At 53.8% G+C, this 22,749-nt stretch overlaps 7 protein-coding genes and 2 non-coding genes across 9 annotated transcripts; 6 read left to right on the top strand and 3 right to left on the bottom strand.

Moving 5' to 3' along the window:
• Positions 1-3,034: 3,034 nt before the first annotated feature.
• Positions 3,035-4,494, bottom strand: LY79DRAFT_514810 (brix domain-containing protein; the record flags this gene model as incomplete). Its single annotated transcript, XM_060554661.1, has 7 exons — positions 3,035-3,206; positions 3,256-3,277; positions 3,348-3,457; positions 3,508-3,583; positions 3,871-3,928; positions 3,978-4,101; positions 4,160-4,494. 7 exons carry the CDS (start codon positions 4,492-4,494, stop codon positions 3,035-3,037), a joined length of 897 nt encoding a protein of 298 aa, XP_060414420.1.
• A 2,002-nt stretch (positions 4,495-6,496) lies between these two features.
• Positions 6,497-7,624, top strand: LY79DRAFT_514780 (SNARE domain-containing protein; the record flags this gene model as incomplete). The annotated part of the gene is made up of 3 exons (XM_060554655.1): positions 6,497-6,577; positions 6,661-7,185; positions 7,259-7,624. 3 exons carry the CDS (start codon positions 6,497-6,499, stop codon positions 7,622-7,624), a joined length of 972 nt encoding a protein of 323 aa, XP_060414419.1.
• Positions 7,625-8,500: 876 nt separating this feature from the next.
• LY79DRAFT_t117 lies at positions 8,501-8,611 on the top strand. The gene has a single exon. It is a non-coding gene; the product is annotated as a tRNA-Val (tRNA).
• Positions 8,612-8,620: 9 nt separating this feature from the next.
• On the top strand, positions 8,621-8,704 carry LY79DRAFT_t118. The gene has a single exon. It is a non-coding gene; the product is annotated as a tRNA-Ala (tRNA).
• Positions 8,705-9,077: 373 nt separating this feature from the next.
• Positions 9,078-11,798, bottom strand: LY79DRAFT_552702 (import receptor). Its single transcript, XM_060557727.1, has 3 exons — positions 11,364-11,798; positions 9,746-11,189; positions 9,078-9,693 (listed from the first exon to the last, which is right to left on the bottom strand). Exons 1-3 carry the CDS (start codon positions 11,553-11,555, stop codon positions 9,455-9,457), a joined length of 1,875 nt encoding a protein of 624 aa, XP_060414418.1. The 5' UTR covers positions 11,556-11,798; the 3' UTR covers positions 9,078-9,454.
• Positions 11,799-13,447: 1,649 nt separating this feature from the next.
• Positions 13,448-14,354, top strand: LY79DRAFT_589972 (aminodeoxychorismate lyase; the record flags this gene model as incomplete). The annotated part of the gene is made up of 2 exons (XM_060561085.1): positions 13,448-14,160; positions 14,228-14,354. The coding sequence occupies 2 exons, from the start codon at positions 13,448-13,450 to the stop codon at positions 14,352-14,354; spliced, it is 840 nt and encodes a 279-aa protein (XP_060414417.1).
• Positions 14,355-15,625: 1,271 nt separating this feature from the next.
• LY79DRAFT_579463 (eukaryotic aspartyl protease) lies at positions 15,626-17,088 on the top strand (the record flags this gene model as incomplete). Its single annotated transcript, XM_060560028.1, has 3 exons — positions 15,626-16,027; positions 16,080-16,949; positions 17,008-17,088. The coding sequence occupies 3 exons, from the start codon at positions 15,626-15,628 to the stop codon at positions 17,086-17,088; spliced, it is 1,353 nt and encodes a 450-aa protein (XP_060414416.1).
• Positions 17,089-18,031: 943 nt separating this feature from the next.
• LY79DRAFT_186801 (uncharacterized protein) lies at positions 18,032-18,614 on the bottom strand. The gene has a single exon (XM_060551355.1). The coding sequence runs from the start codon at positions 18,468-18,470 to the stop codon at positions 18,141-18,143; it is 330 nt and encodes a 109-aa protein (XP_060414415.1). The 5' UTR covers positions 18,471-18,614; the 3' UTR covers positions 18,032-18,140.
• A 756-nt stretch (positions 18,615-19,370) lies between these two features.
• Positions 19,371-21,557, top strand: LY79DRAFT_514793 (CASC3/Barentsz eIF4AIII binding-domain-containing protein; the record flags this gene model as incomplete). The annotated part of the gene is made up of 1 exon (XM_060554657.1): positions 19,371-21,557. The coding sequence occupies one exon, from the start codon at positions 19,371-19,373 to the stop codon at positions 21,555-21,557; it is 2,187 nt and encodes a 728-aa protein (XP_060414414.1).
• Positions 21,558-22,749: the final 1,192 nt, after the last annotated feature.

Below are 22,749 nucleotides of genomic sequence, written 5' to 3'. Positions count from 1 at the left end.
AAGCTCTCCGTTGCTGTCGTTCATACGGACCTGCTCATGAAGTGCAAGGAAGCTCACAGACGATTCCACATCCTCACGAGACTTGGCCGTAAGGCGAACGACCTTGAGGCCGGTGCGGTGAATGCGCTCGCAAAGTTGGTCGACGGCGACATTGGACGGGGCGCAGACGAGAACCTGGCCGTTGTTCATTTTGCAGAGGTGGTAAATGATGGTTGCCGAAGTAACAGTCTTTCCGGTACCTGGAGGGCCCTGAATCAAGCTAAGCGGGGTCGACAGCACAGCCTTAATGGCGGCGATCTGGCTCGTGTTGAGGTCGGGGAGGCCAGGGACACTGTACTTCTTAGGCATAGTTGTCTTCATCGGTGCAACCGCGACGTCGTGACCCAGCAGCTTGTGGAATATGTATCCCGAAACACTCATATCGTCCACAGCAAAGGTCTTCATCGCGTACTGCATGCGGTCGTACGATGTAGCCTTCCAAACATAATCTGCCGAGAAGTTGTGGGTGCACTCGGTCGGAACAGTCTTCTCGTTGCCGGCCTTACGCAGCTCGAGAGTGACCTCGTCGGACTGGTTGTTGGGGATCTTAATGACATAGCCAACTCCCTCCCAGGCGGGACGGAGCTCGCCCTTGTACCGAAGCCGCATCTCGTCGCCAACAGCCAGCTTGACGTCGCCAGACTCTATCTTGTGCAGTTCAAAGCTGACCAGGTGCTTGTTGTTGAGACCGTAGTCCCAGCGAACGGTGAGGCCATCCTCAGATTGCGCCTCCTTGAGCTTCTTGTCGTAGTCGGACTCCATTTTGACCAAGGGACCGAAGATGTTCTGGTAGTGGTACGGGTCGTCGTACTTGAGCAGGACGGGGTGGGGGTCGTCATCGATGCTGGCAGCCTTTTCGAGGTCCGCAACTGTCGCAGTTGCATTCTCCTTCCACATCTCCTCCAATTTGGCGATCATGGGGGGTGTCAGGTGTCTAGCGCGCAGTTGCTCGGCATCGGATGGAGTGGCAACAAGCCAGGTGAGGAAAGCTCGTTCCTCGATCAGAGGCTGCCACCGAGAAGTGTCCCAGCTCATGTCCTTGGACGATGTGTTTGCAGCACATGGCTGGCGACACAAGAGCACTACAACAGTATCCGACTTGGCGGGGATGAAGCCCAGAAGAAAGACGTTCTTAGTTCCGCAGTTATAACATTCCAGCACGGTATCGCCAAGGGTGGACTCGGGGTGAAGCTGAACCTCTTTATGCCGGGCTCTCACCAAGTGGTTGACGATGTGGGAAGAGGTCGCATTGCCACGGGCACTGCAAAACCACTTGTTGCAGCCAAGGCACTTGACTACGGAGCTCGGCGAATGGATTCCGCAGTACCTAAGCCAGGCAAGAGTTAGCCGAACGACAACGAATTGGGCCGAGGCTAGGGGAGGCAAGACATACGCGCAAGCATGAGGAGGAAGCTCCCTATCTTCATCCTGAGGTCTTCCGAGGTTCAAATCTTTCATAGCCCCAACGGGCATGCTCGTCAAGCTGTCATTGTCGTCATCGTCGTAGAGCTCTGTCTGGTTGTCATCGTCATCGGCACGACGGCGGGCACCACGGCCGCCGAATTTGCCGTAGAGAAAGCTCTCATCGGGTTCGATGCCGGTGAAGTCGTCGGCGCCAGCCTTGATCGCGGCTGCCGAATCGCTTAGAAGGTGGTTCCCGAGGTGGTTGAAGGCACCCTCCATCGTCGCGATGATCGTTTTGTGGGTGATTGTCGCAATAATCAGTCCTCCGCTGGTCTTTGCTGATCTCTCTTGGAGGAGAAGGTCAGTCGGTAGTCGAAACTGAGGTGGAGGGAGAAGTGCTGTGTTATAACAGTGGCAAAAGCCCAAGAAATAGTCCCCCTATGCGGGGCCAAGGGCATGCGCAACTTACTTCAGCCTTTTTCTTGCACTCGAATATTTCGGCGTCGCAGAGCCACGGTTGGCTCAGGTCGTACGGAAAGGGGATTCGAGGTATAAGGGAGCGGGAAAGGTCACATCATATCGGTGAGCAAGAATCGGGGTTTGACGCTGGAACCCGCGAGGTATACCAACTGAGTAGAAGCTTGTTGGGGGCGCGGTCGTGGTCGTGAATGGTTGTATGCCTCTGATGGTGAAGTCAAGCATCCGCAGCAAGGACTGGTTCCGCAAAGCCAAAGCGGCGAAAGGCAGTCATTTTCCTGTGGTGGGATGCGTTTATCACCACGTGACTAATAGGCCGAGAGCTGATAAGCGGACAGGTCGGAGTATCCCAGTTGACAAAGCCCAGACCACAATACCTATTTGGTTTACACAGCACACACCCAAATGTTGCTCGGACTCCTACAGCAACCCCTCCTTGACTGCTATCGCTACAACGCCGTCATGCGGATTCTCGTCACGAAAAGGTACTGCTTCGCCGACAGTCCCCTTGTAACAGACAACCCTGCACTAAAGTTTCCCAATTCCTCGGTATGTGCGTATTGAGTTGCAGCTGGCTTGGTCACTTCACAATTGCATCTCTTACGAGTACATCCATTTTCTCAAAGAACGAGAACTACTGCCAATATTTGGGGCTAATAAGTGATTTGCCACAATTACAGTACAATGCACGCACTAAAGCGATGACAGCTTCTCTGCTTCTTGGAAATACCCCGAGTTCTGCCAGACCGGCTGATGTCCATGGCTTGGACTGCCCCTTATGATCCCAAAGACCGGTAGGCTTCCACCTTTGACATCTTCAATGCCTTCTGCGTATATTCCACTTCATGGCATCCCCACGGACGCGCAACTCTTGACACCTCTCCTCTCAAAGGGCAAACCGACAACGGCGGGTGTGGTAAATCTTTGGGAGCCTGGTGCCTATGGCTCCAAGTGTTCCCTCTGGAATCCCATTGATGGCCCCTCCCCGCGGTTGTTGCTGGATCATCACAAATGGCTATCGATCGTGCAGCCTATCGACAGGCACGAATCCATGCGATAGCGATACCTCGGGCTTCTGCACCTACTAACGCGACCTTCAATCATGAGTACTCTCCTACAAGTACTCCTTCTTTCTGCCAGTGCGAGTGTAGTGTGTCAGATGCCACTCGACGTCTCCGTCTTTGTTTTCGAGGGTACCGCCGCGAATTTCAAATGGCCTCATAGTCATACGCGGCCCAACCTCAGCAAGCTCGACCGAGTCATATGAGGTTCGGACAAACACGTGGCTACCACAGTCAGCAATGATCTGGTTGCATCATGGCAGGAGTAGCTTACTGTCTCACTTCGATACTATCCTCTGTCGCACCAAATGCATGATTAGCTCGAACGGCTCAAATTGCTTGCAAGCGCCTTGAGAAGAAACTCACCATTATTCATGAAGGTTACAACACGATTCCCGATCTTCGCCTTGGTAGTAATCGGGTCACGCGGAGGGAAAAGGTGCTTCAAGACTTTTACTATCCTTTGACCCAAGCGGCTTTAAAGGCGGTCAGTGACGGCCGAAATCAGTCTTGGGTTGATAAATACCTCTTGAATCCCTCAAAGATCAAGTGGGGGTATGCTTCAGAAACACTGCCCCGGATGCTTCCAGGAATGTCGTGGCCTGCTCCGAGTTAGCCGTCACTTCTTATTTGTGAGTGCCCACGCGGACGATCGAAATCCACCGGACCGGTCGAAAGTAAACTTTCACTTGAAAGTAGTCTCCTACGTATGCATATATGATATATATATATATATATATATATCGGTATACTTTGACAAGACTCATATGCAACCATTGGAAACCTAGCGAATAGACTGAAAGCAGCCGGCAGAGGATAAGGCCAGCATCATTTCCTCTTCTGTGGGACTCGTATATTCTTGAATCATGACCTGAGGGGACGAACTTACGGAGAACTACGTTGTGCAGACTGAAGCTGACAGTCGGCCCGTGTGGCAAGTGGCTGATCTAGTCTACAGTGAGCCCATGAACGGTTCAACAGACAAAGCACACTTACTGTCAGTGCTGTGGGATTTCCACGATGTTCGTGTAGTAGGACGAGGTCAGTCAATGCGTTAGATTTGCAAGACTGCACTAAATCTGGGAGAATCAGGTTTCCACGATTAAGGCGTACGGATGTCCTACATGACTTTAGATCAGCTTGGTGAAACCAAGGATAGAGGCAAACGGTTGACATACGGCAGGAGCAACCTTATTTCCTTGGAAAAGGCGGCGAGGCGGCTGGAACAATCTCTCGAGGTCGTGACAAGGACTCTTGGCTCTGAAATGCCGCTCAGCATTGAGTATTCGTCGTCCAAGTCCATCTCCTCCTGTACACTAAGCTCTGGCTTGGCCTGATCATACTGGAAATCCTTGCGAAGCGTCTTGTCTCGTGCGATTTCGGGATCGAGCGGTTTTCCGGCGGCGAGCGCGGAACGCAACTTGGCACGCTTCTCGCTTGTTTCTGCGTCCTTCAACATCTGCGCCTTCCTGTAGAGATAGTCGCGGCGCTGTCGCGCCTGTTTGCGAATCATCGTGAACGGTGTTGCTGAGAGTCGTTAGGGTGGAGGTCGCTATGTGGCGTCGATGTTCGAAACCGTTGGGAACGTTGTGGTTTTCTTGAAAGAAGGAGACTCGTAAATGGTTGAAGACGTAGGTCTTGCGTCCGCACTAATTGCTGCGGCAAAGCTTGGGCGGTTTGTTAGACGGCGGTGCGGTATGAAGTGATCGATTTCGCGATCTATCGCCCGCCGACCCGCCCAAACTTTTTCCTTATCGATAAGACGAAGCCGCCTCTCCAAACCACCCCACCTAGTCCAAAACTCCAGCCACACGCATATTGTGGCTTGGGGTGTCAGTCGTGGCCATAACCAGATCTAGCTAATGAGTTCGACTTGTGGCTAGGTACTTCAAATGACGACAGAAACTACTCGTCTATAGATTGGGTTTTGCGTGATTCTTGTCGTCCTTAGACCAAGTTTGACGCAAGCTTTGTCCTACCTCGTTGAACATGGTTGGGCAAATCCGGGGCTACCTATCGTAACAGAGAAACCGTTGGATGAGCTTTTGGGCAACGGCCATCATGAACCAATGGGCAATGTTCAATAAGCTGCAGCGTGTTCGCGATGGCCACCCCAGCCCTCCATGGACAAAGTTAAACATGGGATAATGAATTGATCCAGCGGGCTGCTTGAGAATCACCTGTTCAAGTGCCCCACCATACGCGCAACACAATTGTAGTCTCGTGTAAATGTACGGGTATGTCTTTCGTTCTGGGGCGGAAGCAAGGCGATGTGGGTAATTGTCATGGGAGTGCGTGTACAGTGCAGACCCTGCCCTCCCTCACTGCATGCTGTTATTGCGCGAGAACTGGGGGGCTTAGATCGCTGAGGATAAGCAGAATGGGCGATATGTACGCACAGCCACAAGGTGGCGAAGCTTTCCGCAGCTGACGAGCCGAGAGCTCTTTTGCACCTTGCACCGTTAGGCGGCAAGGCGACAGTCAATTCGTTGACGAAGAAAACCACGAGCATCGGAGGCCGCAAACCCGTTCACGGTGGCTTTTTTTTTTTTTTCTTTCTTTCAGCGGGGTTGGCGATCACATGTGCCACCGCCGCTACTCAGTCCATCTCAAACTCCCTCACCGTTTGGCAAGGCTGTCATTCGTCACCTGTTCGGCAGCAAGATGGCTGGGCAAGATGGCTGGGCAAGCTCCCACGCTCCCAAGCGGGAGAGATGGAAGACAGGATACATAGTAGGCAGGCACATGCGGACCAACGTGAGGTGCGAGGGGCTCGAGCCAGCCTTCCGTACCGCCGTCGGACCAAGCCAGGTGCGTGAGACACTAAGGGGCCCCTACGGACACCGCAACAGAGATGAAAAAGCAATGCGTCTCGTGTACTCCGTACTTTTGTATAATAATAACCTTCGCCCCGCCCGTCGTTACAACATGCTCTGATGTCACTGACCCTGCGTTCGCTTTCATCACTTCTGTCTTTGACCGACTTGCCCTCTCACCAGACATCTTGGAAAGCGTGTGTGAGGAGGTGCATTAAAGAGCGTCTCAACTCGGAAAGAGCTCTCGTTTCCGAAGCTTGTTTGTTTTGTTTTGATTGTTTGTTTCCCTCCCGTCTGGCTTGTTTCTCTCTGGTGGGAAAGAAAAAGTACCTAGTGTAGGGACCCCGGAAAGCAGATCGGCCAATCTTACCCACTTGCGCCCGTTCACGAGCGCCTCCATCCAACCACGAACACAGCCCGGGGCATCCGCTCTGACTGGTCCCAGTTCCTGATTGGGTCCATACTCACTGTCTTTCCAGCGTCTTTCCAGCACTTCCCGGTTCCTGTCAGCGCCCGGAAGTCCAACGTCATTTAACCAGGCGACCAGACATCAGCCAAAATATCCTCTTTTTCGCACCACCACAACACACCCTCACGAGAGGCCCAAATCCTCCCAACCCATTCACACTTCAGCAATCAAGCTGGGGTGGCTCGAAACGCGCTGTCTGCTATCGTATCGATAGTATCTTCTAAGTCAAGATGTCATACCAACAGTATAACCAAAACCCCTACGCCCAAGGCCCCCAGGCTGAGGGCGGGTATGGCTACGACAACCAGCAGGTCTGTCCCCCTCTCAATTGCTCACTGTCTTGCTCCGGCGTGAAAGCGCAAATCCCATGTCGCAACGCTGACGCTTCCAACAGTCGCAATATGGCCAAGGCCAGTACGAAATGCAGCCTTACGGAGAGACGGACAAGTACGCCGAGCAGCCCGCGCCTATAGTCATGAGCCAGCAAGACTTTCTCCAGCGCGTGCAATACCTGCGCTCGGAGATCCAGGGCCTCACTTCTGATATCGAGAATATTGCCCAACTCCACCAGCGTTCACTCTCCTCTCCCGACAACAGCGCCAGCTACCAGCTTGAGCAGGCCGTCTCCGCGACCCAACTGCGCAACACGGCTGTAAAGGACGGCATCAAGGCCCTCGAAAAGGACCTGGCCAAAACACGGGACGGGTCGCGCGCGACCAAGACCGCCCAGCTCAACTCGCTAAAGAACACTTTCAAGTCCGAACTCACAAAGTACCAGCAGATTGAGCAGGACTACCAGCGCCGTTACCGCGACCAGATCGCCCGCCAGTTCCGTATTGTCCACCCGGATGCGACGGAAGCCGAGGTCGAGGAGGCGACGCAGATGGACTGGGGCAATGAAGGTGTCTTCCAGGAAGCGGTAAGCTTTAGAGTGTCCCTTTTGGCCGAATTTTTTCGGCTCGCCCACGTCGCTGTGCTGATATCGCCAACAGCTCAAATCGAACCGGACAGGTCAGGCCAACTCCATCCTGGGTAATGTCAGGGCCCGTCACAACGAACTGCAGCGCATTGAGAAGACGCTCATCGAATTGGCTACGCTCTACCAAGAAATGGCCACGCTTGTTGAGGCACAGGAGCCTGTCGTTGAAGCCGCTGAGCAGAATGCCCAACAGACTGTAGAAAACATCCAAAAGGGCAACGAAGAGGTTGAAACAGCCAACAAGCACGCCAGGAGGCGCAGAAAGCTCAAGTGGTGGTGCCTGCTCGTTGTCGTGCTCATCATCATCGCCATCGCACTGGGCGTCGGTCTGGGTGTCACCTTGACCAGGAATACTACCAATAAGGCGACTGGCCAATAAGCAGGTTGCCGCGCGACACTCTTCGAGATTGGCATCGCGACACCCAGGAGAAAGTAATCTGAGGACGGAGCCGGGTCTCGACCCGCTCCAGCATGACGGAAAGGGACAGCAATTCGAAAGAGAAGCACGACGAATATTTAGATTTCATGACGATGGCTCCGCCGGAAGGGAGGCACTAATCAGGACATACGCACACAAAATTCTGCCCACCTTCGACGAAGCCACGACTTAGCCATGACTTGGCCGCGTCTTAGTACACGGCGAGCTCCTCGATTCCCCATCAATGATTGACTTATGGCATACTCTTCATACGATCAGACAAATCGGGGGGGGCTATACCTTATACCTGTATTTATTCAGGGCGTTTCCTTCCCCTCGTCCATTGGACAGGCGGAGAGGAAGGGAAGCCAGTATTATTTCCTTGTACGTATCGCACAATAGCGACTACCTAGTTACGAACTTGCATCACTATATTCGTGGCCCTATCTTGCCCTTGTCTCCAAGAGCTCCCTAGTGAACCCGTTTTTTTATATAAAAAAAACCTACAACTTGCCGCATCCCGGCCCACCGGCCCTGGCGGTCAACATCTCTTCTTCCTCAAGCCATGGCAGCCATGCGAGAAACCCGGCCGGTCTAGACTCGAGCGTAGCCCCCCAGGTTGGTCCGGCCGCCACCCCGGTCCTCCGCGAGGCCCTCCTCCCCCACCAACAAAAATTTGCACTCACGATGCCACTTCTCACACTATCACATGCAAGAACCTCCATCCGCACTCGACCCGCTAAACCCCCCTCCCAAAGCCCTGCCCTAGAGACCAGCGGCCCCCATCGTCCCTCCGTAATAACCGTCTGCCCCTGCCTGCGTCTTCCAACAAGTACGGGTCTGGTGGTGTAGTTGGTTATCACGTCAGTCTAACAACCGTCGTCACGATTCACCTCGGACGCGGCTGCAGCACACTGAAGGTCTCCGGTTCAAGTCCGGGCTAGATCACGACAGTTGGGGCGATTGGTTTAGTGGTATAATGACCGCTTAGCATGGTTCATGACTTGCGGTAGGTCCTGGGTTCGATTCCCAGATCGTCCACTCTTTCCCTTTTGCCAGTCTCCCGCGGTTGCTGTCTATTTTGGTGGCTTTGGGCGCGTGAGGTGAGTGAGCCGTCTTATCATCAGCGGTGAAGCCATCTTCGGGAGGGATCCATGTGAGCCAGGACAGATGTAGAAGACATGCAGAAAGGCAAGTACTAAGGCAAGTAGTATGTGGTATTTGCCTTGAGAAGGGGCCTGTTACATACAGTATTGGGAAGGAAGCAGCTCGCAGAAGCATACTTACTTACCTAGGGTGTATTTATCTAGGAAGGCTGGTGGCAAGCCGATCGATGGATGAGCAAGGGTACATTCTTAGACACCCAAGACATTCAAAAACGGGAGATGCTTGCTGAACACGGAATGCGCTCTAGAAAGATAAGAGAAATAGAGGGGTGGAAATGGTTACAAATGACAATAGACTAGTTCTACAATGCTCTCACCAATGTACGTAAAGTGAGGGAAGTCGGTGTATGTACAACGTAAAGGGTTCGTCCCATGCCTCCTTGCCGTTTGTAGCCCTGGACTTCACTCTCCTTCCTATCCCAAAGCCCCCTTCGCCCAGCCAACAAAAAACACACGTCACAACGAACGGGCGACTTGCCCGCTCTGATATTTTCCCCTATTACCAACCGGGACACCAATCGTCCAGGCTACCCGCTCCCCCATGTACTTGGGAGCTGTGCTTCGCTCTTCTTACACGACACCAGTGGGTGAGTTTTACATGCTGCTTGTTACCTTGATAGGTCATTTACCGGGGCATGCCACCTGGGCCGATGCCCTGGAGCTTGGCCGCAAGCTTCGGATACTTCTCCTGTACCTGAAGCTGCGTGCGCGTCGCCTCGGCGTAGGACAGAGCGTTGACGATTTCGCCCTCGGTGCGGGCGAGCTCTGCGGCACGCTCAAAGTACTTGAGCGCCTCAGTGACTTTGCCCTGCTGCAACAGGAGCTGGGCCATGGTCGCAACAGCAATGTCGCATTCGGGATCGACTACCCCAAGGTTAGCGGTAGAATTCGAACGGGGAGCCTATATTTCACTTACTGATGAGCGCCTTTTGGCACAGCTTCTCGGCCTCGCCGAAGTCCTGCTTCCACTGGAAGAGGGTGAGGGCCTTGTTGATAAGAGGAAGAACGTTCATGGCCATGGGCTTCGTCTTGGACTCCATGTCGATGGCACTGTCGAACTTCTCGATGGCCTCCTGGAAGTTGCCCTGGTCGAGGAGCAACTCACCGTAATAGTTGTAGACATCGGGGACTTCCTTGAAGTTCTTGATGCAGCGACGGAAGGTCGACATGGACGATGCAATAGAACCCATCTTGTACTGGGTGACACCAAGCTGGATGTGGGAAAAGATGAAGTCGCGATCCAAATCAATCGACTTCTGGTAGTCCTTAGCGGCGTCCGAGAACTCGCCCTTAATGAAGTGCAGCTGGGCGCGGTGGTAGTAAATATCGGGATCCTCGCTGTTGTGCTCCATGGCCTTCTCAAAGTCCTCGGCAGCCTTCTCGGGGGCGCCGAGCTCGAGGTTCATGCTAGCGCGCTTGATGTAGCTCTGGGTCATCGAGGGGTCCAACTCAATGCTCTTGGACAGGTCAGCCATGGCGTCGTCGTGCTTTCCGAGCAGGCAACTGAATGTGCCGCGGAGGTTGTAGGCCAGAGCCTCAAACTCGCCGAGTTCGCCCAGTTCCAGGGCCTTCTCGAAGGCGGCTCTCGCCTCCTCGTAGCCATCGCCAGTCTTCTTCTCCAAGGCCCTCAAGCCGAGCTGCAACTGACCCTTGCCCGTGTCCTCGGACAGAATAGCAGAGTCCTCCAGACCGGCCGGGCGAGGCTTGACGCGGAAGCTCTGGAGATAGTTGCCGACAAACGTGTGGCTGGGCAGCTTGCTTGGACGATCGGCCATCATCTCCTGGGCCTTCTGCTCGGCAAACTTCTTGAGCAGACGTTCGACAGCCTGTGCGCTGCTCTCGTTTTTGAAGCTGTCGATGATACAGGAGGCTGTGAAGTCGAGCAGGGCCTCGCCATACATTTTGAGGTGCTCGTAGGCATTGGCTCGGCGGTTCAAGGCCTTGACGTATTCGGGGTCGAGGTTGATGGCGGCGGTCGTGTCTTCGACAACCTTGTCCCAGTTGCCCAGGGCATTGTAGCAGGCGGCACGGTTAGAGTAAAAGATGGGGTTGGCTTTGCATAGAATCGCCTTCGAGTAAAGTTCGATGGCCTTGTTGTAGTCCTTGCTACCGTAGGCCTGGTTACCCACGTCCTTCAGCTTGGCGGCGTACCGCTCTCGCTGGTCTGCGGTGAAGCTCGCAACAGTGGTCTCATCGATCTCGGGAAGTTCATCGGCGGTCTCGACGGCAGCGGCCTTAGATTGCGTAGAAGCTGCAGCCTCTGCAGGTGTGGGCTGCTTCTCTGTCTCGGCAGCCTTCCGTTCGGCCTCCTTTCTTTTCCTCCTCTCCTTCTTGCTCAGCTTTGGTGTCGAGTCCTTCTTCTGCATTCGTAGCAGTCGTTAGTTTCAATCTTGCAGAAGTTTCAATCTTGCAGAGAACGATCCAGCGCTGGCAAGGTGCGCCAAGATCTCGGTAAGAACGGCTGGAAAAGAAGAAGAAAAATTGGATCGCATGACGACAGGCATCGCGGTAAGGAGATGGAATGGATGACGTACGGAGTCGCTGTTGAGGAAGTAGATGACACCGGCGCCAGTAGCGACGACGGCGACACCGGCGGCAGTGTAAACAACGGCCTTGTTGTCCGCGGCCCAGGTGGTGATGCGATCCCAAAGGCCAGAAGACGAATCAACGGGAATGACAGTCGGAGGACTGGCCATGGGAGGCACGGACGGCAGAGGATTCGACATTTTAGCAATTGGCCGAAGCAATTGGTCAAAGAGAAGCAAGGTATCAAGAGGATTGCTGAAAGAAAAGTCGCGGGATTGAAAGGAAGGGAATTAATGGACAGACCAGCTTGGTCGATGATGTAGAGGGTTGCAAGAGCTGCAAGTTGGTAGGCGGTGTTGCTGTTGCGGATGCGCTGGGCCAGGAGCTTCCGAGCGGTAGCCGCAGACGAAAAATTATTGCGCGACGGGGAAGCTCGTGAGGAGTTTTTCCGGGCAGTTGTCTCTGATCAGCTTGCTGTCATTCACCAAATCAGCTTGCGTCAGGCGATTTTAGAGTGGGGTCGCAAGGGATAGCCACCTAAAAGCTGCACACTACGTAACCAAAGAGGGTCCACGACGTCCTCGGAGCAGGGATGTGTTGGTCAGCCACAGTGTGGTGGAAGTGTACAGGTACTTTATCAGGGTAGGTAGGTAAGGTAGGTAGGCGGCACCTCTTAAGTGGCGGTCCTTCTAGCACCAAATTCTGGCCCTCCCTTCGGTTCTCTCTAATTCAACATTTGCAAGTGCCCGAGGTGCTATATTTGCACTCAGAACGAGTCGAGTCGTGGTTCACTTGGTATTCAAAGGAAACGAAACAAAACAAAACAAAACCTGGCTGCAAGATGCTAGTCTTGGCTGTCTTATTTTGCTTGTTCAGCACTTTTAGTCGCCGCGATTGGGCACATCATACCAATGTCAAGTAGAGACAAACGCCAATCGTCGGCTGACGTGCCTCTTCTCGATACTATTGTAACATAACAAAATAACGACAGGGTTATTAGTAGCAGAGTAGGCAATAAGAGATGGAAACCCATGGGAGAAACAAGCAGCTAAGACAGATGGTTCCCTATTTATCACTGCATCTTTCATCACGGTTCTATCAACTCTGCATCGCTGAATTGAGGAAGGATAAAACTTTCGACATGGGGACTAATGCCGACAATGAACTCGGCTTGCATAGCTTTCTCGGCTATGCCAGGTGTTACTCGTACGCCAGGCGTACAATACCCTTCTTTTGAACTTCATTGTTGGGGCTAATCGGGCTACGAATAAGTCGGGTTACGTCTAGATTGGTGCTCAACAACTGAGCTGGCAACCTCCATCGCGACTAATTGCTCATAGAAGGGCTTAGGATATTGGACGTTGCAGTCACGCCCATACATAGCATGTGACTAACTTCGCATATCGTTGTGTGATGTGGATCCGACATTGATACACCGATCAATTCAAACAAAGGAAAGGATCTTGCTCAATATAGTAATAATCCGGGTAGGTTTGCTTTTCTTCTGCTGGGTCAGTGTTTTGATGCTGGTTTTCCAAACAACGACATGGCCTTCGCATATCCCCTTACGTATCAAATTTACCACTTGCTCAGGTGTTGTCTTCATGAATTCTCGCAATGTCCAATGGAAGAGGGCCTCTCGTGACATGAGATTGACGCATCTCGTCTGTTGCCTCATAAGCTTATAGCATTGTTGTTCTTGATTCTTGATCAGACGTAAGGCAATACGACTATCGAGAGTGGCAGGCATCAAGCAGTGTGGCTTCCTTATGTAATCACCGCGGCAGATCTTTCTGGCGCAACATTTTTCCCGCCTGGAGGGCTTTAATTGTCATCAACCGTTGTTTACTCGGTGAATCCTTCGAACCTGAAGCGACTACTGCATTATCTCTTCTAGGTTTCACATCTGGAGTTCATAAACCTGCCGCTCCTCTGATCCGAATCTTGAAAAGGCTCCGAATCGCTATTACAACTGAAAAATTACCTCTTCCCTCTTGGCTATCAGACCATCGTCCGCCATAAGAACTTCCTGCTACTCATCAGTCTACAAGATCATCCAACATTGCCTCTACGACGGCTCTTTGTTGTCATGATGTCTAACGACGACTTCCAGCTATTCACGTCTCTACGATATGACCCAGAGCTACTCACTGTACCCAAGAGACGCCTCGTCAATGCGGGGTGGAACGCCAGAATGACCTCCTCCTTTTACATGCTGGATCTTCACCGGGATCGGATGCTGCGAGCTGCCACTTACTGGAATTGGACCCTTGCCATTGAGACTCTCTGGGGCGCGGCCGGTCTACAAAGGCTGACTGAGGCGATTGAGTCTTTCTTGGCCCAGCACGGGAAGGAAAGTGCTCTGAGAGTCAAGGTCATACTGAGCTCGGAAGGGAGTCTCAGCTGCGAAGCATCAAGCGTTCCCGCGGTGCCTCTGGAGAACCTTTTCCCGCAGCGGCTCCCGCCGCCAGGAAGCTCCCAGCAGGCTGGAGATCCGTTAGAGGATTCCCCCATGGAGGTGGTGATTGACAAAACGGAGACTCCACAATCAGAGTACACCCACTACAAGACAACAAAGCGGGCCATGTATGACACCGCGCGAGACCGCGAGAGTATCGCCCCAACGGATCGCAAGGAAGTGCTCCTCGTCAACTCGAAGAGTGGCAACATCATGGAGGGCAGCTTGACCACTCCATTCTTCTGGAGAAATGGCCGGTGGGTCACTCCACCGGTATCTACCAAGTACATCCCGGAGAATGGCAGCGGCGGGCAAGACGGGACCACCCGCAGATGGGCCCTTGAACGGTGAGTCATAGGCTCTGTATCCAGCATGTCTCGATTTGATAGATGGAATCCGGACTAACTTGGGTAGTTGTCTGGCTGTGGAGGAGGAGGTCACAGCCGGCAGCGTTGTGGATGGAGAGCCATGCTGGCTCAGCAATGGTGTCCGCGGTTTCACCTTTGGAAAGGTTCAGCTCAACTCTACCAACATTCTTTGAATCCCAGATGGCAAACATCATGCGAGCCTGTTCTAGTATGATGACTTCAAGTCATTTACTATTGGCTATCTGCTCGTCGAAGCTGGCGGTTTCCCAATAGAGAGGTGACTTCGTTATCGCCAGCCGCGGGTCGTGCGAACCCGACTTAACACCGCATCTACGTCACACACCCTTTTCTCTTGCTATCAGCTCTCCAATCGAGTGCGACCATTGTCACTGTCATGGCAAGCCGGGATAGAAAACATTTGACTAGTAGCAAACGGGATACCTCGGCGTCAACAGAAGACCTCGTATTCTTCCCAGCCCTTGTAACGCGCTCGTGCAGGGTATTCAAGAGTCTAGAGTCGATCGACGCCAAGACGGGACATGGCCCGCTAAGCTCACCCCTGTCCTCGAGTCACCGTGCAGCTGTCCCTTACATCATCGCCAGCGGGGGGAGACACCATCTCTTGGCTGATTTGCTCGGTCACACCAAATCGCTCAGATGAAAACCATACGATGTAGATATCGTAACTTTCTGGTAATGTTTTACACATGCCAACCCGTAGATTTCAACCGACTGATGCTGCAAATTAGAGGATCTTCAAGTTTGTAAACCTGCCTCGCAGCGAGTCGGTAGCATCACTTCGACTCGCTCATCGAAGCAGCATTTCATTATTTAGCTTAAGTCGGTTCAACGTAGACCTCGCCAGCGAATTGGACACCCCCTCTGCTTCTTTCCCAACTGCCTCATCGGGCTGGGCCGAGGTCCAAATTATTATCATCCCCCTCACAAAAGCTAGAGGGCACAGGCTAAAGGTCCTAAGCACTGTCGCGAAGATCCGTTTCAAGCTTGCAGTTGCAACGCCCCACCTCCCCTATCTTGCTCAAGGCTGTTACACTTCAACTGCCGGCATGATGCCCTCCCATGACAAGATACAGCTTGATCCCGGCCCTGTTCAGCTGAAACGTCCTCAACGAAACGACAGCTTTTTATATGGCCTTCGAGATGCCAGTGTAGGATTGACGCCCCACCTCCTAAGTGGCAGCTCCTCCTTAACTCTCTACAAGCGCTTGTCAAGCAGGTTTACTCGCGGCTATCACGCATTGATTTCCAACAACCCAGATTCATCTGATGCCGGTCTTCCGAGGCGTCATTCCCGCTTCTCTTACCAAAATGAATATGTATCTAGTCGTCGTCCTGAATCCGCCAGATCGAGAGCTCAACTCTTCTCGACTAACAGCCCTAACAATTTACTACCACCTACGCAACTCGGGTTTTATTAAATCACATGTCCAAAATGCAAGCATTTTTTCAAGCCCAAGCCAAGTTCAAGGCGGACAAGGGTCTCACCAAGATTCCTGTGGTGCCAAACAAGAACTACAACCGCCATGGCCGAAAGTCTTATGTCTATCTTCTGAACAAGTTCAAGTTTGAGCCGACGAAACCTGGTCCGTATGTTCAGACACGAAGAATGGCCCAAAGGGGACTTGCCGCCCCTGGCTTCGACGCGCCAGTAGGCGGTCGAGTCTCCATGAGCAAGGTTCTGGTGAAAAAGACCGAGGGTGACAAGCACGGAGAAGTCACCGCCGAGGACCAGCAGTATGACTCCATGTATCTCTGCGAGGTTTCTATCGGAACACCACCGCAGAAGTTCAAACTGGATTTTGACACGGGGTCCTCCGACCTCTGGGTAATACTCTGATCAATGTGTCCCTTCCCGTCGGTCACTAATACTATGCTAGGTGTTCTCAAAGGAGCTCAGCAGTTCCCTCCAACGCAATCATAACGTGTTCGATCCCTCCGAGTCCTCGACTTTCAAGAAGCTCGAGGGCAAGACGTGGAAGATCTCGTACGGCGATGGCAGCTCGGCGTCGGGCGATTGCGGTACCGACAACCTCGTCCTCGGCGGGCTGACGGTCGAAAACCAGGTCATCGAGCTCGCCGCGCAGCTGGCCCCGCAGTTCTCACAGGGAACAGGTGACGGTCTCCTTGGCCTCGCTTTCAGCTCCATCAACACGGTGCATAGCAAAGGCGGCGCCCGGGACCCGCAGGCTACGCCAGTCGATAATATGATCGCGCAGAGCGATATTCCCAAGGAAGCAGAGTTGTTTACATCAGCGTTCTACAGCGAGCGCGATGAAAGCAAGCCGCAGTCGTTTTACACGTTTGGGTGGATCGACACGGAGCTCGTTGAGGCTTCCGGTGAGGATATCCATTGGGTTGATATCGACAGCACGCAGGGGTTCTGGATGTTCTCCTCGGAATCGGCAAGCGTCAACGGCAAGCCTGTCGCGCAGAGCGGAAACAAGGCCATCGCGGACACTGGAACAACTTTGGCCCTCGTCTCGGACGAGGTATGCCAGGCCTTGTACGACGCGATTCCTGGCTCCAAGTACGACGAACAACAGCAGGGCTACGTGTTCCCCACCAGCATCAAGGCCGAGGACATTCCCGAGTTCAAGGTTGCTGTTGGTGACAAGCAGTTTGTGATCCAAAAGGAGGACCTGGCGTTTGCACCAGCTAGCGACGGGTTCTGGTACGGAGGCGTGCAATCACGAGGCTCTAACGAGTTCGACATCCTAGGAGATGCGTTCCTGAAGTCAATTTATGCAGTAAGTTTTGGTGATGAACGTGACTATAGTGTGATGGGATGATGCTAACTTGTGGTAGATTTGGGACCAAGGAAATACGAGATTCGGATGTGTGCCTAAAATCGAGAAGACGCAGAATCTTCAACCTTCATCGTCCTGAAATCGGAGGAGTGAAATATCGAACACTTATATGCCTGGGATCAAGTTGTGGCGGACGGGTTGATTCCGAGTCATCAGACCAGATTCTGAGGTGTATCCTAGCTGGTATAGATTGAAATATCGCCTTTTATGATTACGAACACACATTTTAGCAATCGTCTTGCACGCCCAATACATCGCCGGCTGCTCATGCGGGTGAATATTGCAAGGATCGGAAGGCGCCGGATATGGAGACTCCGACCTCGGCAATGGCATGTCCTTGGTTTAGGTATTTTCAGCGTATCTCGACATGCGTAAGTGCCAGTTAGTGGCTTGTTCTGGATAGGAAATGATACGGTGAGTGGATAATCCCTACGAGGAGCAGCTTGCGTGTCTAGTCCCGAGATGCGCAACACTTCACCCTTATTATATATACACGCTCGTTTGTCTGTATGCTTACGTCGTAGTCGCAAATGTGAAATGTCATGACTGACGGACCACTACGGTTGGGAATGTCCTGTATACTCTGTGAATGAGACCTTGAGGGTTTTGCCAAGCTTGCGAAGAATGCTGCTCTCCATAGACTCAATTTCATAAAAGAGCCTCGGGGCCCTTAAACATTTGGAATCTTCCTCTGTTGATCGCCATGGCGAATAGGGTCGCCGCCCGTCAACGATAACGGCGGATTGGTATCCTCGGTTCTGGGCTCTGGTCTAGGTTTATTCGATCCCGAATGGATAGTCGTCATCCCATCCCAAGGATGGCGAGAAGCATAGTGAGCACGACAAACAGGGTTTGGGTGCCGGCCTGCCTGATCCTGGGCCGTCCCAGCGTCCGGGACTTGACACGGAATCATCCCGAAAATTGGAAAGTGTCAGGCTACAGGCGCGGCATCAGTATTGGTGGGAACGCTGGCTGGTAGGTTAACATATCGTATGCCGAAAAAGTCAAGCCAGATCCTACCCAGATCGGTGGGAATCCCACGACGCGAGGTCTCTGGACGCTGAGGATGCATGCATGTGCAGGGGAGAAAAAAAGAAAAGAAGACAAGCAATTGCACTACCTACAGCATATCTACAGCATTACTGAGATGATGATATGATGGACGGGTTGAGCCTGCCCTTGACGAAACAAATCAAAAAGTGGGACTGCCGAGCTCCGCGATGACCCCGGATTGGTAGAGAGGTTATTATTGGAAGTCAGGCCAGGCCGGAAGGTCCCAAGTTTCTGTTCAGAGCACCCACCGCACCTCTCGCAGCTCTCTGCAAAGAGGAGAGGGCGGGAATTTTCTTCTTCTTTAGTGGGCTGTTCTACTCTCCACAGCGGGCACGGCCAGCCGGTCCAGGCCCCCAAAGCGGCCCCAAAACAGCGTCGCACGCCGGTGAGCCGGTTCAAGGAGGGCATCCTACTGGCTGAGAATGTGCTGGGAGGGTTTGAAATTTGGGGGGAGGGGGAGGGAACACGGGCGCCCAACCGGCCAACACAGCGGGCGTTGGCGTTGGCGTGCTTGTGGTGGTGGTGGTGGTGGTGGTGCGGCGTGTGGGTGTGTGCCTCAGCAGCTCCTCCAGCCACGGGCCAGGGGGAAGCAATAAATAAAGAAGCGAAAAATAAAAATAAAATAAAAATAACACCACAATCCCGTCCCTCTTGTTGCCGCTGCCGCCGCCGCTGCTGCTGCTGCTCCTCCTCCTGGGTCGGACTGGTGTCTGCGAGGTGGCCCCGTCTCCGTCATTCGTCCGTCTTGTCTTTTACGTCGTCTGGCCGAATTCCCTCCCTTCCCTTTCTATCACCATCACCATCTCTCCACCCCCCCTGCGATTCCTCCTCGCACCCCAAGCCCTCCTCCTCCTCATATCCCAGACTTCCCCTTCGTCTGCTCTTTCATTAGAAGCAGAGAGGTCAGAGGAGACGACGCGGGTTCAAGCTCAGCTAGTGCACGGCATTGCGGTTTTTTTTGCTCTTCCGCTCTGCTGCTTTGCTCTCCCCACCACTGCACAACGAAGCTGTGCTGCTGCTGCTGCTACTGCTTCCGCGGTTGTATTTTATTTAATACGTCTTTCTTGGCCGTCTGTTTGCTCCATCGCCCTCATTCTTAACCAACCGCAGAGCGGTACTTGCTTTTCCATCTCTTCCATTCAGCCGACCCCCGGCCAAGCATCGCATGATTGCCTCGACACCCATCCGCTTCCTTAGCTCCTCGAGCCTGCTCTCTCCGTCGTCGTCAACCTGAGCATCGCCCGCCCCCTGTCAGCTCATCAACCCCGAGAAAGAGGTTTAGGTAGCTAGCTCCCAGCAAGCTTCACCATGGCCGCCCCCCGACGCAGAAAGATTGGTCATAGAAGACGCATCGAGGACGAGGAGGACGGAGAAGGTGGACCCGACCAGCTCGATCTCGATGATGACTCTCTGACCGAGGGTTCCATCGTCAGCGATGACCACGACCACGGCAACGACAGCGACACAAGCAATATCGATGAGGCCTCCCCCGTCGCCCCCAACCCTCGGAAGGCAGCCGGACATGGAAATGGAAATGGAAATGCGAAGCCTACCGTCCGGAGCGCCTCGGCCTTGGGCTCCCAGACGACCGACAAGGTCGCGTCCGATGCCGACGAGATGCTCCAGGGCTTATCTATCAGCGACCGCCCCGAACCCGCCCAACAGGGACAAGCCGATGCCGCTGCATCCCCTCCCAAGTCGTCTGCACCTCTCGTTGTGAGCTCCCACTCGTCACGCTTGGCGGAGCCTGTCAATGAACGTCGTCGCCGGGAACACGAAGAATACAAGCGGAGAAGGGACGAGGACCCCGCCTTCGTCCCCAACAGAGGGGCCTTCTTCATGCACGACCACCGCCATGCCGGACCCTCTGCCAATGGCTTCCGACCTTTCGGGAGAGGCCGAGGACGTGGCCGTGGCGGAGGCATCGGGGGCCCCTATGCACCGATGAAGTACGCCCAACAAGAGCCTTCCCGTCATCATCCGGCTAACCCGAGCAGCCAACTGCACAGTCCGACTGATCCCCTGACGAGTGGCCAGTGGGCACATGATATGCACGAGGCCGTTGCCGAACCGCCGCCATCGAGACAACCCAGGCATCTGCCCGTCGATACTGAAGGCCCGGCCAACGGCAATGGCTTCATCCCAACCTGCCCGTCGAACCCTACCCCCATCAACAGGACATTGTCTACCGAGCGACACATCGGCAACGTGCAGGTTAGGGTCTCTCTCCCCATCGTCGATAAAGCTCCGTCTGCTTTTGCAATGCCCGTCAAACAGTACACCAAGCTTCCTGATCACCGGCCGCCCCTTCGTCGTGATAAGCCCGTCCGCATCTCCTTGCCCGACAACCCGCCCAAATACATCTTCCCTGCCGTCGACCGATCCTTCATCTTTATCCCCCGAGCGATGCGACCCAACCAGCAGCGGACCCGGGGCAAGCCTCGCTCTGGTCTTGGCTCCATGGGCGGTTTCTCTAGGCGGACCAGTGTCTTCGGCGGAAGCTACTACGGCAGTGCATACTCCCCGAGTGTCGCCCTTAGTAGGCGCTCTTCACTGGCACCGGACGGGCGGGATTATTTGTTCTCGCCTACGGGGTCTGTCATGTCGCGAGCTCCGATCCCCGTCGATAACCCAAGGCCCATCGTTCGCCTGCCGCCCGCGAACCAGCCGTTCATGGGGCAGGATAGCTACCATGTGCCGATGCCCATGCCTATGCAGCAGAACGAGACGTCCATCAATGATTTGCCGCAGCCGCAGACGCACCCATTGCCCCAGAAGCCTGCATTCCAGGAGAACCGTCAGACCCAGATACCCATGCACCAGCCTCGCCCTCAAAAGGCCGTATCGGTCACCAACATCGAGTCGCCAACCCTCAACCAAGGTCCGCAAGCTTTCCAGCAAGCATTCCACCAGCAGGTCCCCGTTCAAGTCTCCAATGGCCATCCTCAGGACGCCCACTCGCGGCAGCCGTCGTATCCCACGCAGCATTCCACTGGCACACCCCTGTCGCAAATCCCAGAGAGGGCGATCCACGCTGCTCCTTTCCAGCCGAACACCTTCCAGCAACAGAACTTTTACAACCAGCCCTATCCTATGATGCAGCAGCAGCAGCAACAGCCGCCGCCGCCGCCGCCGTACTATTACCCCGGACAGTACAACAGCAACATGGGTCCGCCGGCCGCCCCTACGTCATTCGCCCCCTCGGGACAGCCGGGCCAAGGTCAGGGTTATCCTCACCAGACTCAGCCGGACCCCGCGGCTGCCCAGGCAAACGGACAGGTACCCACCGGGCCCAACTTGGTTGCCCAGGAGGTCAATGGCATGGTGTACTATTACGATGCCACTCAGATGCCACCCATGAACGCCTACCAGGGCTACCAACCCCCTCCTCAGTTTGGCCCTGGTGTAAGCGGTATGGGCGGGATGGTGACGCCGAGTCCCGACGGGTTCTATTACCAACAACCAGCCCCTGGAATGGTGTACTACTCGCAGTAGGGTTGTGGGCAACTGCCTTTTCAAGGTTTCCCCGCACCTCTCAACCCTTCCCCGTAATCCTTGTAATTCTCATTGTTGGCTGTCTAGCCGTCGCTATACCCTCTTCTCGTCGGACGTCTGGTCGGGCCAAAGGACAGGAGGAAATCCATAAAAAACTTGTCGGTGTTTGAACTCTATGGTTATAGTATTGATAGGACTGAGCACACTTGATCTGGGTTGAGTCGGTACATCGTTAAGGGGGACGGGTTTGCGAGGTGCTATTGTGGATCGTCGAGGTTTTCCAGCTATCTCCTGTTTCCCAGCTATGCTTGCGGGCGTGTGTTGGGAAGCAGAGGTGGGAGAGTTCTGCGGGCGGCGTAGGGGCCAGCGAGTGACGACCCAACGTGGGACGAGCCAGCCCTCCGTGGTTTCTACAGCTTCGCCTTTTTCTCGAATTCAAGAAGTTCCTCCAACAAGTCTCTATCCATTCTGCCCTTGTGGGCTTTCCTTTCGGTGGCGGGGGGTTATGTGTCTTGGCGTCTGCGACTTTTGTTTACTTCTCATGTCTGATTTGATGGAAGGCTCCGGTTTTTCAGATATGGTGTTCAGGGAGGGATGGCCGGGAGAGGCTTTCACAGGTGAGGTTCTTATCTAGGTGTGGTGGTTTTCTTTCTGAGCGGCATGTTCTCCCGACAACACCCCTTGTCTCACTCGATTACGGGCCGAAGTTGGCCCTGGACGTTCCTTTTACCCGTTACAGATATTGCTAAGGAGGTTACATCGAGCTGCTTTGCTGTCCCTCTCCCAAATATCTGCTTCATACGTTCTGCTTTCTTCCTTGTCATGACGAACCCAATGATGCCTAGATCCATTCTCTATTGTTGACCTACGTTTCAGGGCTTTTCTTTTCTTTTCTTTTCTTCTTCTCCTTCCTTCAGGCTTCTTGTCCAGGTAGTCCAGATGCACGTTCTGGTGGTTCTGTAGAGAAAGTGTTTTCGCGTGATGGAAAAGTTTTCGAGTTCCTTTGATTTAGGGGGGTGGTTGCCTAGGAGAAGGGTATGACGGAGAAAGAGGGCGAGCAGCATGGATTTGTTGAGATTTCTTGAGGATGGTTCGATATGGCGAGTGTACCTGGTAGTTGAGATTTCTTGAGGATGGTTCGATATGGCGAGTGTACCAGAAAGGAGAAGAGGAGACACTTTTGTAAAAATAA

Source organism: Colletotrichum navitas, assembly GCF_030913465.1.
Source record: "Colletotrichum navitas strain CBS 125086 chromosome Unknown LY79scaffold_27, whole genome shotgun sequence".
NCBI classification, from domain to species: Eukaryota; Fungi; Ascomycota; class Sordariomycetes; order Glomerellales; family Glomerellaceae; genus Colletotrichum; species Colletotrichum navitas.
The sequence above is the reverse complement of the archived record's forward strand: the minus strand, read 5'-3'. Positions and strand labels throughout refer to the sequence as shown.